This window comes from Balaenoptera acutorostrata, chromosome 2, assembly GCF_949987535.1.
Source record: "Balaenoptera acutorostrata chromosome 2, mBalAcu1.1, whole genome shotgun sequence".
Classification (NCBI taxonomy): domain Eukaryota; kingdom Metazoa; phylum Chordata; class Mammalia; order Artiodactyla; family Balaenopteridae; genus Balaenoptera; species Balaenoptera acutorostrata.
The window spans coordinates 39,975,233-39,992,910 of NC_080065.1; the positions used below are offsets into that span (position 1 = coordinate 39,975,233).

The window sequence follows — 17,678 nt, forward strand, 5'->3', positions numbered from 1 at the left end:
TAGACAAGAATCCTTAATCAACAGGATACTTGTTTGCATGTGAATGTGTTACTTCTAATGCTCTAGATATCTTCTCTTAAATATTTCATGGCTTCCTACAAATATCTTTATTTAAACAAAGTTTGGATCAGCTAAAACATTCCCTGATAAGGCAAAGGTAATTTTAATTTTTGCTGAATAATCATAAAACCTGAATTAAGAAACATCCAAATTATTAGAACTGTGCATATTAATGATGATCTATTTAAATAGTGTCCACAACCTTGCTTGGACCCTGGACCCAACTTGCATTATTATGTATTTTTTTCTCTCTACTTTTCAAATCAAACTCATTGGCTTGCTCTGTCCCCTTGAAATCAGATTTTGCAGCCTCCTGGCTTTCCTCCAAAAGTCTTTCATTGTTTCACAAGCCATCCTTGTTTTTAATTCATCCTTCTTTATCCACTGTGCAAACTAGGTGGACCTGAATACTTAAGGAAAAATTGAAAGCATTTGTTTGTTATTAGAGTACGGATAGCTGACTCACACATGTAAAACATTAAAGAAACCTTACAAATGTTTGAGTGATTTTTTTTCTGTTGTTGTTTGGGCCTGTGGGGCATTTAACCACATCCTGCCAAGCACACAACACATGAGCTTCTCTCTTTATTACCAGGTATAGTTTTAGGCTAATAAAACAAACAAGGCCAATATTTTCATTTTCTTTTCCCAGCATTTTTATTGATTCATTTAAATGTAACATACTATACACTGTTCAGCCTTTTGGGAGGTAGGAGGAGGGAGGGAATCTATATCTTTATGAGGAGTCTCCTGGAAATCAACACTCAGATGGGCAAACATTTGTGGCTGACGCACCTTGACACTGTAGCCAAGGGTCACACTTCCTACAGAGACAGAAGTCCCAAAATCATGATTTTCTTTTTAAACATATGACATTTAGGACTGGAGCTGCTTTTCCTTCAGTAGCACAATCCAGCTGCAAAGAGGACCAGAATTCTATCCCAATACCAAGCAAAGATGCCATTTTTAAATGTGGAGAATCTCATTACTCCTTACCAAATGGTTTCTGTCTTTCTCTCTGTCAATGTGTGTGTTTTGGGGGTGAGTCAGGGGAGAGGTGAAGGAAATGTTTTCTATTTTTGGCTTCTGCAAGCTTTGATACATTTTGCTAGAAGCTGTTTTACTGTTTTGAGTACTATAATGATGACTGTTTACACATAGTCTCTTGGTAATCTAAATGGCTATGTGAAATACGAATCCAGTTTGTGCCCTATTTGCTGTTACCATGGTCATCTAATACTGTATTTGTCTCACCAAACATTTAATTTTGGTTGTGGGTGGTCCATGTTCATGTGTCAGGTGCAATTATTATTTTAAAATAAAACATTAAAGATAATCTAGTTCTCATAGGAATGCATTACATTATAGCTCTCAGACTCAGTTACCAATTAAATTTTAACATACAGATTCCAACCACAAAATTAAACATTTTTAGAATCCCATTTGTCAAAAAGCAAGTTGGAAGCCAAGTACCATAAAATGCAACTTTAGCCATAAGGCAAAACACTCTGCCTCAAATGCATTTCCTTTGAAATCCCAACTTTTTAAGGAATGAGAAAAATATGACCTTTTATGGGATTACTTTATGGGAAAGTTTCTTAATAAAGCTAATTCTTAAATAACAGATTAACTGGAAGTGCTGGTTAAGCATTGACACAATTAAGTTATTAGAGAGGATCACAAAACACCAGCCTTTCTAGAGGTTAAACTTTAGTAAAAAGACACATTTAGTGAGTCTTTCCTTTGTACCAAAATACTGTGTCCAAACAATAAAAATAAACAGACCTTTTCAAAACAAGAAATATGAAGATAAAACTGCAGCATCAATATAATCTTATAGTTATCACTTAAAGTATTTAGAGCAAATAGTATTTTTCTACACTTTTAAAAATCACTACAGACACTGCAAATAAGGCTTATGTATTTATTTAGTGGAATACTATGTGACGATGACTGGTACTCTCTTATGTACTGTTTTCTATACCTGCTCTAACAAAGTGAATTTCAGTAAGGTTACATTATGGAACCTTCCAAAGCTCTTTAAATTTACAGAAAATAAGTTTTATTGGGTTTTGTAAAGACTAGATCATACAGCTTGAACAGCTTGAACAGGTTTCAGTATATGGTTACACATATACCAGAATATATTTGCTCAGTTTAAGCCCCTTGGAGGGTTGCACTTCATACCAAATTCTTTGATAGTTCCTTTGGGGGAGATTCACTATGTGAGACTTATAAAGTGTTCTTATATATGCAGACAGCCTCTTCATCACTTACCACTGTGACATATGGCCAAAAAATCATTAGTAAATAATGAGGCTAGGCTACTAAAATGTATGTAACAATTAATTTTCCTTCTTTTAATATCTTGGAGACCCACTGATGTATTGAAAGAGAAGAATTTGGCCTTCTGGTCTATTTCTTAGGAAAGGAAGCCTTAGGAGTGATGTATGCTTTTAAATGATGGCAAACATCTCTCACTCAAGCCATGCCATAGCACTGTCATATTTATTGTTGATGGTTCTTATGGCAGAAGTGCAGATTAAGTCAACTGATAGCACATGGGGCACTCACACTTTTTCCCCGATTTTATCTCTTACTCTTGAAGTGTTTGCCAAGTTTTAAAAACACTTTGCCATGAACATGCATGTGGTGTGCTAAAGAAAAAGAAAAGGTAAATCAGAGGGCAGCTGATGAGGATACTCTTTAAAACCCCAAAAGATATTTAACATCCTATTAAATAAATAACTTAGAAAGAAATAGAAAGGGATGAAGGCAGAATGCACAAGCATACCATACTATTTGTTTTGTTAGAACAGTTTTACACTACCATGTTTATATTTTTTAATCCTATCCAATTCTTCCATGATGCCACGCCCAAAGCTCCTTTGGTTGTGCATATGATATGACCCAAGTGCTTTCCAGTAAATGCTTGCGTGTCTTACTGCTCATTGAATCATTAGGCTTGAATGAGCAATGAAAGTCTTTGACATGAGTTCGTATTCCATAAATAACTTTCCCGAAGATCATTCAACAGACTGTTCCTTGTCCTTTAAGTTCTGTCTCAGAGGTTAAAAACAAAAACATAAACAAAAACTTAACCCAAAAACTCAGCCACAATATTATTCACTTAGGAATAACTTCCATCCCATTTGATCTGCTTATATCTCAATTACAAAGCAGGACACAGAACTAATTAAGAGAACATCATATGTCAGCAGAGAGTACAAAAACCTTCCAAAGCCTTCCTTTCTTTCAACCAAGCAGATACTTGCACTGTGTCTTTTCCTTCTGAGCTACTATCTTCACGAAGAATACCAACTATGCCTGGTAAAAGAGCCTTTGGTTATACTGCATCCACAAACATTGCCTTCCTCTATGAGTGTACCACCATTGGAAGAAAATGAGCTGAGGTGTTTTTCCTTCGTGTTTTCTGTCCTCTCCTGGGAGCTCCTTTTCCATTCAATGCCACATACATTTGCCTCCCATTGTGCTGCCAGTTAAAGGATGCATAGGTATTGTATCCGTTTTCCTCAATCCTCTCCTTCAGCTTACAGTCATTGTTAAATTCTTTCTGCAAGGGAAAAACAAAATCTTTTATTCCTATGGTGATGATACTTGATTCTATTCCACACAAACCATCCAGAGAACTCCAGTTCCTGGGCTTTATTTACTGTTGCCATTTGTACATAAGTTGTGCACTTGATACAAAACGTCAACAACAGAAGAGTAAAACTCATAAAGACAAAACAGATTCTACATTAGAAGGCATGTGATTTATTTTAATCTGTCATCATAACCACATATTGGGGCCCTTTTAAAAAGCTGATGGGCTTTGAACATGACATGTTTAAGTGCCTAGAATGATTATTAAGAAGCAAGCATTCCAGTAACAATATTTGTGATGAGCCAATGATAAAGAATGTTGTTATAATCCTTTTTTTCAGACTAATAACTGGGATTCCATGGGAAAAACAGAATTACAGGAAAAAAGTGGGCTTATCAAGTTTGCAAATGTTATCTACCAATAAATCCACAATAAATACACACACGTTGATAAGAAAGCAGATCTTAAAGCAAAACCATAATAGCTCTAGATAACCAAGAGGCCCTGGGAGTGAGGGATGTCCCTCTCTTCCAAATACCAGATTTCTCAATTTTGTAAATTATTTACAATTTTCCGTAACTTGGAATTTTGACCAGTTTTACTCTGAGGTTTAGGAATAGTTGAACAGTAGGACATGAGAGAACCTTGCTTTGTGAATTTCCATGTCAAAGAAACTATAAATCTGGTGACTAGCACTGCTTATATTGTATAAGCCTGAAGACTTGGATCCTGGGAAATTCCACTTTACAGACAGTCCTTTGGCTTTGTTTCAAGTGGCCAAGTTTTTTAAGGGGATCTTTTGTGACAAAGATTGATAACTCATTCATTTTAGAAATCCAGATTCTCACTCTGGAGTTAATAACAAAGAGGAGATACCTCACTAATCTCAAAACTCTGACTTCAGAAATATCCCTTTCCCCTTATACCCAAACTAAAGCAGTTAAAAAGCTAAGGAATTGGGGCTTTTGCCCTTCTGGGTCTATCTTCTCTATGCAAACCAAGGGCATTGTAGGCATCTTTCAGCTGAAACTTCTACTAGGCAGTTCAGTTTTTCTCACCTCAGCACTTTTGGAAATTTTGACTAAATTCCCAATTCCTGAACGTGTGTATATTTAAATATCCAGGTTTCTGCAGGCTAGATCCTAATTTTGAACATTATCACAACTGTAATGAGCAGGTATATTTTATGTTAATGTTACCAGTTTAAGCTTTGTTTTCTGGAATTTATTTATCTTCTGTGCTTCTCTTCTATAAAGAATATTTAAATGTAATGTTCAAGTAACGACTTATTTGGTTGAAAGTAAGAAGAAAAGGTAAATTGTTTAAGGTAATGATTTTAAAATAAAAATTACGCCTTAGAGAAGATTTGAATCCTTAATTTGAGTTTATTTTTTTCTATTTATTCATCCTAGTCTGTCTAAAACTGTATGGTTTTCAAAGCAGAGAGGGTTTTATTTACATGAATAATTGTATTTTTTCAATAAAGAAGGTGTATTTTAGAGACTACAGAAGGATTGAGGTTATTTTAGCTGATTTTATATTTGAAAGGGAGCTATGTATAAAAAAGGTAGGAATGGATGCTAAATTATTTTTCCTCCCGAAAATTAATTTATAGAACAATGTTTCTGAAAGTGAATTACACCTGTATCAGACTCCTCATCTCAGGTGTTTTGAATATTTAGACCATTGGTCAAATTTTTGTATCAGAATCTCTGGAGGAGACCTAGGAATCTATTGTTTACAGCATTTAGGTGAATCATAAATATTAAAGTTAAAAAAAAATCTAGGCTAGAGCAAGATCTCAAAAGTAAGGTTTTGGTAGTTTAGAAAAAGGTTTTGGATTTCCTCAGGATACCAGGGAAATTTCTTCGGTTTTTAAACCATGCCCTACAAGGGCTTGTCCTCTATACTTCAGTTTTATAATCTATTTACTTAATTCCATCTGTCAGAAGAAAACTCAGAACTCAGTATACAATAGTATACAATAGACACATTGCTCAGAGGGTGAATAGTGAAAATATAAGAGAGAGAAGTTTCCCAAAAGGGAATCAAAGAAAATATTCAAGAGAATAGAATATATAGCGTTGGTTTAATCAGTCCCTCTGGGTTTTTGCCTAATTGCTATTTTCAAGAAGGCTATGGAATCAATGGAAATTATCTGAAAAAAAAAATAGGAATTACAAGAGTTGTCAACTGATACACAGAATATATAGGATGTGTACTCATGAATTTTTTTTTTTTTGGTATACCCTTTAAATGCAAAGTTCCTAGTCCTATTCTGCTCTAAATAGGACACTGAATTTGAGTAGATTTTTAATTTAATTTTGAACAAGCCATACTTTTTTACTCTTCCTGGTGGTAATGCAAAATTACAATAACAGTACACTATGGTTAGAGAATGAGCTTCTTTCTGAGACAGGCTGAAAGTGGAGTGCATCGGCTACGATGGGCTGAGCTACTTGGAAAGGTAGTTAGGTTAATGCATTGCGCTATTGCGTGCTGAAGAAATCATGTGGGACAAGGCAAACCCTGTCCTCTTGAAGTCCACAGTGTACTGGGAGAAGACAGTCAACAACCAACACATTATTGAGAGAAATATCTGATAAATGCCATTGTAGATCATTAAAATGGTATGATGTGATAGAAAGAAACTGAGCATCTACATAAGAAATAGAGAGAGAATGAAATAATTCATAGGCCTTAGAGCTCAAGAAGAAGAATAGGCACAGTGTGTGAGCTATGTTGGGATAGAAGAAAAAAGTGGGGGAATGGAAGGAAAAGTATTAAATATTTTTATGACAGTTCATTTGAGAGCTATCCATTTTCCCTTGATGTCACCTTTTTAAAGAAATATACTTTATCAATTAAAAATTATTTCAATATTTTATTGCAATTAAAACTTTTACATTTTCTCTCTCAATCTAAATTTTTATTAGGTTTTAATTTAAAGCATTGGTTTTGACTATGCATCAGTATCTCTTCAAAGAATATGTGCCTGGACCTCTTACTCAGTAATTCTTATATAAGAATTAGGGAGGGAAGGGACCTCAGCATGTTTATTGAAAAGAAAAACAAAAAAATGTCTCTAAAGTGGTTATGCTGTGAACTCCCAAATGGAACCACTTTTTAAAATGGTCCATTACTCTTCTAGGCTCATTAGTAGGGCTACCTATAATGGAAAAATTTAACTAAAAATTTTCTGACCCCTTCACCCAAAAAGCATTTATCCTAGTCAAAGAGGCTCACCCAAGGTATGCCTGACTCCCCAATTATAAGTGGATCTGATATGAATGAAATACAAGGCTATTGTATGTCCAGACCAATGATGGAATCAATTTCCAGTGACTCTCAAATTGTGGGTACCATACCAGGAGCATTAGGGAAACCTGGGACCTTGTTAGAAATGCAAAGTCTTACAGATTTGACTGAATCAGAAAATCTGGGAGTGTGTTTTAACAAATCCACTGAGTGATTCTGACACTTACTTAAGTTTGAAAGCTGCTTGCCCTAGGCAGGCACTGCAATCATCCTTATATAATCAACACAATAAGTTTATTTACACATTTTAAAGTGATATTCCCTGATACTTGCTATGGAACACAGGGATGTATGTACTCAAAGCGCTGGCTGGGTACCAGCTCCGTAACTGAATTAATCATTATTGTTTAGGTAAATAAAATTCTGGAGTTGATTGAACAGCACAGAAGATGTGGAATTTCCTGACGTGCCTCCCCATTTCAGATTTTAACGGAATACAAAACACCCATGCCCTCGTTTTATCTTCAGCTATAACACATACACACAGAGTATGTGGTTTTCTACTCAATCCAAGATCTTTGTTTTCAATGATCCTTCCCCAAGTTGTCTGCAGCAACCATGACAATCTGACCAGGTGCTTCCGTGAGAGTCTGACTGGTTAGCTCAGAGCATTCAGAATATTAGCATTCAGAGCACTGACTGATGAATGCCAGCAGCAGACTGCGTGGTAGACTAATGGGTGAACAACAGAGGAGATTACAGAGTTGGAAGAGCTGCCTTGCCAGCCCTTGAAACGCTGGTGACCAGCCCTCTGTGGTTCTATTTACTAGCAATAGAATGATAACAAAACAATTTAATATCTGGGGGAAACATTGCAAAACTGTGGTAATAATTTACTGAAGTGGATTTTTCAAATAAAAGCAGAATACTTACTGAGCCATAGAGTTTCCCCTTCTTGTTCATGGCTAAATAATAGTTGCTGTTAATGGCTTTGACGGCAACAACTCCAATTTCCACTGAAGTTATCTCCAAGATACCTAAAACATACAATTTAAAAAGGCTAAACTTAAAGAGTCACATAAATTTAGTTGAAAGAAAGAAAAATCAGAAGAAATTATTGTTTATTTTTTGATGCCTCCAAAATCAAAAATTAAAATAATGGGGGGGGGGAAAAACCCAGCCTTTTCCACTGTGCCTAAAAACACAGCAACAATATGGAAAAAAATAGTAAGTCTTTAAATGAATTCCCTTGCATTTTACTCTGTGCATATAGGGGAAAATATTGTCTTAATTAAAATGCTTCCTTTGCTAACTCTGCGTTTTCAACCCCATAAATATTGAAACAGCTCTGCTCATCTTAGCCTAGGTTTCACAAAAACTTATCAGAGCACACATCTGTACTATGGTATTAAATTAAACCTATAGCATATGTCAATAATATGTCAGATTTACTTCAACCTGTAAAAACAGTGGTAAACTGTTTCTTCTTTGTAGGACTCTTAGATAAACTAAATCTCTTGGCTACATTTAAATTTATAAATTTTTTTTTGGCAAATGTGTTGACATTCTGAAATACGGAGAGACTAATCCCAATATACACATTGTCTTTAAAATAGCAGAATCACTACTCTGGGTTGGGAGAAAATCCGTTAGTAATTTTTAAAGTTTTAGTTTCTTGTTTCCTAGAAGGAATGAAAAACTAAGGGAATTGGGAACAGATAGACAAGAGATCTTTTCCCCTAATAGACAAGTTTTGGCTGGTGAATCTAAGGATAATTTTCTCTGAAAAGTTTGTAGGTAAACTATCTACTTAAAATGCCCACCTAGTTTAGGTTAAGGAGACCTCAGATCCTAAACCTACTTCTTATTTTTAAACCCTTGGGAAAGCTTTCTCAGGGCAGAGAAGCAGCACTGTGGTTAGCAAAGGTCTCTGAATCCAAACTGAATTTGAATCCTGGCTTTGCATTTAGTAGTGAATGACCACAGAAGTCACTGAACTGCTTATGTCTCAATTTCATTTGCAAAATGAGCAGCATATTAGTATCTCCCTTATAGTTTTGTGATGATTAAATGAGATAGTACATATAAAATAATTAGAAATTGCCTAGAGCTTACTGCCTCCTTAATTATTATGAGAGGAAAGTTTTCCTCCAACAGTTACAGAGTTTGAAGCTTCTTCAACAAACTGTGTAAATCCTGAACAGAACATACAAATTCCCACTGGCTTAGCCCATAAAATCTGAAAGCCAATATACGTTATCATTTATCCTGTACTTACTATCGTAAAAAACACCATCCTAAATGTGGTCCACAAATTATGTTTATACTCTCCCTAGAGGGAAAGAGTGTCTTGTTCTTAAGACATGGACACCTTCTTTCCTTTCTTCACAGGTTGACAAGCCATGTCATGGCCAATAGAAATGCTTTCATGCCCCCAAAGCAAAGCTGACATCACTAGAGAGACTTGTGCCAGAACTACATGCCATAGAACATTCTGTTCTTATATCCTACAGCAAGCCTGTGACCTAACACAGCATACCTCCTCATTAATAGAGTGAGACAGATCTCATTTGGCAAGCTTAAACAAGGAAAGATTGTGAAGAGTGAGGGAGACAGTATCTGTATTTTTTTTGTTTTGTTTTATTGGAGTATAGTTGATTTACAATGTTGTGTTAGTTTCAGGTATATAGCAAAGTGATTCAATTATATGTATGTCTGTGTGTCTGTGTCTGTGTATATGTTCTTTTTCAGATTCTTTTCAGTTATAGGTTATTACAAGATATTGAATCAGTATCTGTACTTTAAACATCCCTTTTCCTTATACTGGTAGTTGCCCTCAAGGTACAAACACATACACACATTTATTTGCACATTTTAAAAAGTACTTTCTTGTACTTTATTTCTTTAATTCTCGTAACAGTCATCTAAGGAGGTATGATTATTCTCAATTACAGATGAAAAAATGGATGATACTGAGATTTTGTAACTCACAAGGTGATAAAGTGACATAGGTCTGTAATGAGGGACCCAACACCTAAGCCTCTCACTTTCAGACTATTTTGCTCTCCATCTCTGACTATTTTGCCTCTCCATCATATCTCCCGCTTCCTTCCCATTTACACAAAGGAATTCTGCTAGAAAACCAACTGACATAATGACTCATCGAGATAATAGTCTTTAACAAACTAATATGCTTTTCCTCCCAAGGATCTGGCAGGCCACAGAGGATGATGCCTGAGTCTCAGAGAAGGAAATCTAATATACTTTATTTATGTCACAAGCAGAGGATATAGAACAAGGTAGTGATAAGAATCTGGGGCAATATATTTAGGCTGCTATTTGCTTTGCCTGCCAAAAAGGCAAGTAAGTACTATCAGTAAATTATAAGGTGTTCCCTATGTATGCTTTTGTAACTGGAAATTGTTAGAATGAAAAAGGTGGATTTCAGCAAAGAATTAAAGATTTTTGAATGTGAACGAGAAGTAGTGGGATTAAGCTATAGTAACAGACTGAGTTGGCAGAAGCAAAAATGTTCTGGTGTAATAAATATTACCGAATCTTTGATTGATTATTTCTGAGAGTGTGCTGCACATGGTAGATCATATTTATGCTCAGAAACCCTTGGGTTTCTTTCTGCCTTGCACAAAATAGGAACACAATATTCAAAGAATTCATCAGTCAATTAACCATTTTTCTTACTCTGCAATCAGTTAAAGCTAGCTTGTAAAGGTTCAGTATGCTTCAAAATAGAAAGAGGAAGACCTGGATGATTTAAGTCCTTTTGAGTCCTGAAGATGAACTTTTGGATACACCATACGTCAGTAAGTCATAATTTGATAATCTCGTGGGTAATGGACAATGACATGTCTTTACTGTAAATATCTGTGAATGTGTGACTTTCTAAGGAACTCAAGTCTAAAGGACTTGCCTATTTTTTCATGAAGAATCTCTCCCATATTCTCTGTTCTTCAGTGAAGATGATCAAGTTTGCCTATAAAAGTATTTTTGGAAAGTATGTTTGACAGTTGTTGGATTAATAACTTATAGTTCTATGGGTGTATAATTTGATGCAAAATTGAATGCCAACTGAAGCAAAGCCTGCCAAGGGAAAGTGAGGAACAAGGCAGGAAGTTGTCAGAAGTAAGGTTGGGGAGTTGTCAGTCTCAAGTTATCAACCATCTTCTACAGACTCTAAGGATTTTGGCAAATATGAAATATTTTATCTAAAAATATATAACTTTTAAAAGAACATATTAGAAAAAGCCAATTTTCAAAGCAAATTCCTTTAATAATAGCAATATATTAAGTTTATTTTGAATTATATTTGAAATCTTAAATAATAAAGTTTGATAATCAATATAACAAAAGTGATTGTGACAAAAATCAGCTCCTGTTAATTGGCAAATTCTACCTAATGAGGTAGCATCACCATAGTAATGGGGAGGATTTTGCAAACTGATGAACTCCAAATGGAAATAACCTAGACATCACAATTTTCATGTAAATCAGTTTTTCTTTTAACTTTAGGGCAAGAGTTATGTTTTGATGAACCACTGAGTTGTCAGTCTGAGGACGTAGCCATTCAAAAGCATTTTTCTCAGTTTATGCCTCTCATCCTTCTCCAGAAGAGAAGCATCTGACCTGTTTTCTCTCCAGCAATTACATTTGACCAAGACTACTCTTTTTGGGCTATGATAATAAACAAGCTATTGGCCTAGATGGTAACTTTCTCCTTAAATACCTTTTCATGGATATAACAGGAGAAAGAAAGTAAAAGTCATTTAAGAAAATGGATATATACAGGGGGGAAGTTAGATGTAAAAAATAAATGCAAAATCCCATTATCCTCTCCTAGATAAGTAGAATATGAATATATAAATAAATCCTGGAGATTATTTGAGTAAATTAATTCTGCTAGCATGTACCTAGCACCAATGTGCAGGGCTTGTGTTAGCTCTCACGATGGAGGATGAAAAAACAAACGAGACACCATCTTTACCTTCAAGGAGTTTTAAAACTGGGTAGGATAAAGACAGGAATAATTTAAGTAATTACAGCACAAAGAAAATATATTAAGTGCTCTATTAGAAATAAAATATGTTGCCATGGCTTTAAGTAGTAAAGAAGTCGTCCTGAAGAAGGTGGTTGGTATTTGAGGTGAAACTTTCAGGGGGTAGGATTTTAATAGGTGGGAATTGAAAAGTCGAGGGGAACATTTTAGGTAGAGAAAAGTGAAAGAGTAATGAAAGGCATGGAGGAGGGGAAAGAGCTCAGTATGTGCCCGAGCCACCGTTGGCTCTCCCCACCGATTGCACTTTGTGGGGAACACTCAGTAAAAGTAAGAGTTCTGCTTCATTGAGTAGCAGTGATGCTCTCCCAGGTGAGAAATGTACTTTTTTTTTTTTAATTAATTAATTTATTTATTTATTTGGCTGCATTGGGTCTTCGTTGCTGTGCACGGGCTTTCTCTAGTTGTGGCGAGCAGGGGCTACTCTTCATTGCAGTGCGCGGGCTTCTCATTGCAGTGGCTTCTCTTGTTGCGGAGCATGGAGTCCAGGTGCGCAGGCTTCAGTAGTTGTGGCTCGTGGGCTCTAGAGCTCAGGCTCAGTAGTTGTGGCGCACGGGCTTAGTTGCTCCGTGGCATGTGGGATCTTCCCGGACCAGGGCTGGAACCCGTGTCCCCTGCATTGGCAGGCGGATTCTTAACCACTGTGCCACCAGGGAAGTCCTAAGGAATATACTTTTCAAAAAATTTATTGTGAAACTTGGAAGCAGCTCAATAAATGTCAGAGCCTTATGAATTCAGAATCAGTCACATCTTACTTTTATCTAAACATTTTAACTCAAAATAGATATTAATGCTATATATAGTTTGATAGTTTTAGTCAATGTGCTGAAACATATCATGACTAGTATAAGATGATACACAAATCCTGTCCTCTCTAAGTCTCTTTCTTCCCCATGAATTGTTCAGTGGCCTGAATAGTTCTATTATATACTAATATAGAAAGACCTACGGAGTGCCTTGGCTTGTTGTCATATTTACACCGTATACCTCCGAGATTCTGTGACCATACCCAATAGTGAGGGGCTAAATGGCTCCAAATATGGTATTCAGTTTAGAATCACTGTGGGTCTATCTCCTTAACTGTGTATCTTTCTCAAAGAACTGTAGTAATCATAGTGGTCTTTTTAAGAAAATTATTAGAACAGTGCATAGTTCATAATATGTGCTCAATGTTTTTATTCAATGAACAAATGAATCGTAAGTGGTCAGTCCAATGACTGGCTGAGGAAAGAAAAACTGGGTATTCATTAAATAATTTTTTTTTCTTTTGATGGTAATCATCTTTGTAAAATCTTGAGATGAATTAGCAATTCCACATCCAAATAAAATGAAATTAAAGTTAGAGGAAATGCCAAAATGTGTGCTTCAAATGAAAAGTTGGTGAATTATAAAATATAAATGCTTATTATTCCTTTTAGGTAAATTATAACAAAGGCAATGATAAGGATTGTTTTACCTATTTAAATACTTTTCTCCAAAGTACTATTCTATTCTCAAAGTACTAAACTATTCTAGCAAACACTTGATTTTTAGATTTCAAAAGTATTTTAGAGAAGTATACCTTTTAGTCCACACAAAGGGATTCACTTCCATACAGACTAATTTTCTAGGTAGCTAAAGTGTTTCAGCTCTCAGACTTTATTTATTAAAAAAAAAAATAACTTGGCTCCTAAATCTTCAAGTTCACTCATTTCCTTGTTCATATATGGAGATTACTAGTCACAAGTTTGTTTTTCTTGATGACATTAGCACTGATGGCTTTCTCTGCTGTGAAAGTACATTGCTCTCATGAGCTTCTACATTAAATTGCTAAATTAATATGTGATCTTGTTAAAATTGAATGAAAAATATGAGCAAGGTTTGGAGATTTTCTTTTCTGAGTACAGGACATGAGGCTTTATGTAGAAACCTTAGTATTTCTTTTTGATAGGCTCTCAGTTATATTCTGGAGAGTGGATATCTACACAAGTGTAATGTTAAAATTCTGGGGTAAACATAAAATATATAGCTTTAAGTCTAGAACAAACTGCATTTGTTTCATTATAGACATAAGATTAGATATTTTTATGTCTATGATGAAACACATGTAATTTTTCTTATGTAGTGAAAATTATAACAGCTAATTCACAAATAACTTAATGGAGCATAATTTTGCTTTATAAACACTAGTGTTGAAAAAATTATACAGAAATTATTTCAGCGGTAGTTCATTTACACCCTGGAATTTGTTGACAACTTGATTCCACTCATGGTTCTTGAGCATAAAATGCTACTTTAGATCTAGAAAGTCCAACAGATTCTAGGTCTGTATGATCATGTCCAGAAAAAATACACAGAGGTTTTAAATAGCTAAATAATTGTCATCATATTAATTAGAAATATTTCAAATAATGTTTTCACCTCTCTTTAATGTGAAACAGAGCTAAATTAAGTGAAGCCTCAACACATTATGTGAACTGTTGAACTCCCACACAGCACAAAGGACTTTCCTGAACACTGTGCTAAGAGACTCAGTCAAACTTTACCCTGGTTTCCAACCTCACTAGGCTGTGTCCCTAAAGGTGTCGCCAGCCACCATGCTTAAGAAAATGCAATGCTGCCAAACTGAATTGTTCCAGCCCCCCTTGCCAAACTATTTTCAGTAATTCTCCATTCCACTCCCTTCTGTAATGTTCCATTTCCACATAGCCACTAGTCTCTTTTTTTTGTCCCCCCTTTATCACTTCCCCATAATCCCTTTTTGTTCCCTCTCTGTTCTCCCTTAAAAACTTCAGTCATCTTTGTCTTAGTTGGAGTTGAGCTCAGTTAATACTCTAGTCTCTCTCCCTTACTGCAGTAGTCTAAATAAAATCTGTCTTGTAACCTTTAACAAGCGTCTGGTGCTGGATTTTTTTATTTGTTAGTTGGTTGGTTTGACAGTTATGTGAGATTAAAAAAAAATCTCACAAGGATTATGAAGTAGAAAACTGTCACCAAAGTCAGGGATAGCATGTGCAAGCAAAATAGTTCACAACTGGTAAGTGTAAAAGGGAAGAAAAGTATGGTTTTTTGAAAACTGGGAGAGGAAAGCACCTAGCTGAAAGGTAACAGAACTATGTTAGTATCTCTTAGCTTAAGGGTCCACATGCTTTACACTTGTTTGGGATTGCATATTTGCTTGGAGACCCTAGCTTAACTGTATTGAAAGAATGTCAAAATGTACCTGAGTAATTGCTGTATATTGAGAGTAACTGGAACAACAGCAACATTTGTGATATTAATTTTTATCTAGTATCAGCTACTTATTTTCCCATCTCATTTCTCTCCATATACACCCCCTTCTCCCTCTCCATCCTATCCTCTCTCTGTCTCTGCCTCTGTCTCTCTTACACACACACACACACACACACACACAAACACAATAGGCAGCTAATAACCACACACATAAACACACACACATTTTTTAAAGGAAATAGCAAAGTCACGTTTCATGTGATGAAATTAATAGAGGAGACACTTAGGTGTAAATGAGAGGGAAATATTGGAAGCTCTACAAAGCAGAATAACTTGGCTTAATAGCTCTGCTTCTTAACTAGCTGTGTGACCTTGGATAAGTCAAGACTCAGAGTCTTGGTTTCCTCATTTGCAAGTTGGGGCTAACTGCCTACAGCTCATAGGATTGCGTAGAGTCTCAGACAGTGGATATTGAATAGATATTTACTGTCTGCTGAGTCAGAATGGTGTCAAGTTTACCAGTCTTCTACACCAGTGGTTCTAAAACTTGATCATGCACCAGAATCATCTGGAAGGCTTGTTTAAACAGATTGCTTGGATTTTTGATTTGGTAAACCTGGGGTAGGGCCAGAGAATTTAAATTTCTAGCAATTTCCTAGGCAGTGCTGATTCTGCTGGTCCAAGGACCACACAGTGTTCTATACACTACATTCAGAGACAGAGCAGGCCTTTGATATAAAAAAGCATTGACAGAAACATGTGCAAAGAAGCAAAACCACAAACTGGAATAGATGCAAATAATGGTAGCAACTTAACATCAAAGTAAAATTGTTAAAGAATGTGGAAAGAAGTACTGGGTTTTTCTTTTGCTTGTTTTTGATAGGTGTGGGATTCAACATATGCATAACTGAGATAATGTGGATTTGGAATTCGTGTACAAGTATAGTACATTGTTGTCTATAGTCAGTTTTTTGAAGACTTGCAATAAGATTATTATCAGAATCTTTATTTTCTTCTCCTCAATAAGGGTGTGGAAATGCTGGTGGAAATGTAAGTGCCTTCAGCTACCCCTAAAGGAGTATTTTATAGGCATTCTCATAGGGCTAATTGTGTTGACACTCTAAGAATTAAATGACTGTATGGCTCCCTTAAAATTATGCCGATGGCCAAGAAATTGCTACAGATCTGTAGGGATTCACTTGATCTTCCATCCTCTAGAATAATCTCACTACCTTTAAAGGGAAGATTCCAGAGTGGGCTAATCATTGATCTAGATCTGGTCCACCTTGTACTATTATAGACTCTGGCTGCCTTTTCAGCATAATGCAATAGAGCTATTTAGTTTTTCTATCAGCCACAGTTCTTTCAGATATCCTTGACATTCATTTAGAATTGCAGACAGAAACAGGACCTACATTAGCAGAAAATCTTTACCATCCCTATATAAGGAGATATATCTTTGGCAATTTGCTACAGTACAAAATGACCTTTTACATTCTCACCTGGTACTTCAAGTCATAGGATAAGCTCAGTGACTAGCTTGGTCTTATTGATGAGTATGGTGGCAAATTCTAAAACATTTCTCAATTTAAGGCTATATTTTAATTGACCAATATTGTATGTAATTTAACCATTGTCATTGACCTAACATTAAAAGTATCAGAAGCAACACAATCTAGAGACTTTATTCCCTAGTTATAAATAAATTTTAAAGTGTGTTAGAGATTCATCTCATTATTGTATTTTTATTACAAATGAAATGTGACTCTGAGATCTTCCACGGTGATCATTAGTCAATAAATATTTGCAGATGGCCATCTAATGTGGCTCTTCATGACACTGTACTAGATCAATAGATTTAGTAAACTTAGTATTTTCTAAGTTTTTTTCCTCACTAGCAGAGATTTTTTGGTTGTTCATTTAACTTTATTGCGCTGTGTCAGGACATAGACAATTACTAATATTGTAACAGTGCTGTGTTTTCAGACATTACTTCTGTGTTCTCAGGGTAGATTCACAATGAGACATAAATTACATGTTTCTAAGAATAAGAATTTATTTGAAATTCTTGAGAATTTTCCATAGTAAGTACTGATATAAATTAAATTTGAAAAATGAGAAAAAATTGTAAGCCAATTTTGCATGAAATAAAGACCTAGAAAAGCTGTGTGACTCTGGAGATAGGAACCCTCACTCTACTTCCAACTAACAGTAATCCTGGAAAAAGAACACTGGAAATACTTACATGTTTGAGTCGTTTGCTGTGACCCAAGATAATTGACATTGGATCCCATTTTACAATGGAATAAATGGTGGAAAATATCATAAAACAGAAAGAGAGGCTGAAGATACACTCAGAAAAGCCCAGCACGATGCATTTGAATGGTAGGTAATAAGGCCATAATAAGGCAGAGAGTAAATATGGAAAATATTTCTTCTTGAAAGGTAAAGTTATTTCTGTGTCAGAAAATA

General features: G+C 35.4%; 1 protein-coding gene across 1 annotated transcript in view; it reads right to left on the bottom strand.

The window, feature by feature from the left end:
- Positions 1 to 3,436: 3,436 nt before the first annotated feature.
- Positions 3,437 to 17,678, bottom strand: part of FGF10 (fibroblast growth factor 10) — a 78,337-nt gene continuing 64,095 nt past the window's right edge. The window contains exons 2-3 of the mRNA XM_007195558.3: positions 7,859 to 7,962; positions 3,437 to 3,634 (exon numbers count right to left, since the gene is read on the bottom strand). Of these exons, the coding sequence (XP_007195620.2) occupies positions 3,437 to 3,634; positions 7,859 to 7,962 (302 nt within the window). The remainder of the gene's footprint in view (positions 3,635 to 7,858; positions 7,963 to 17,678) is intronic.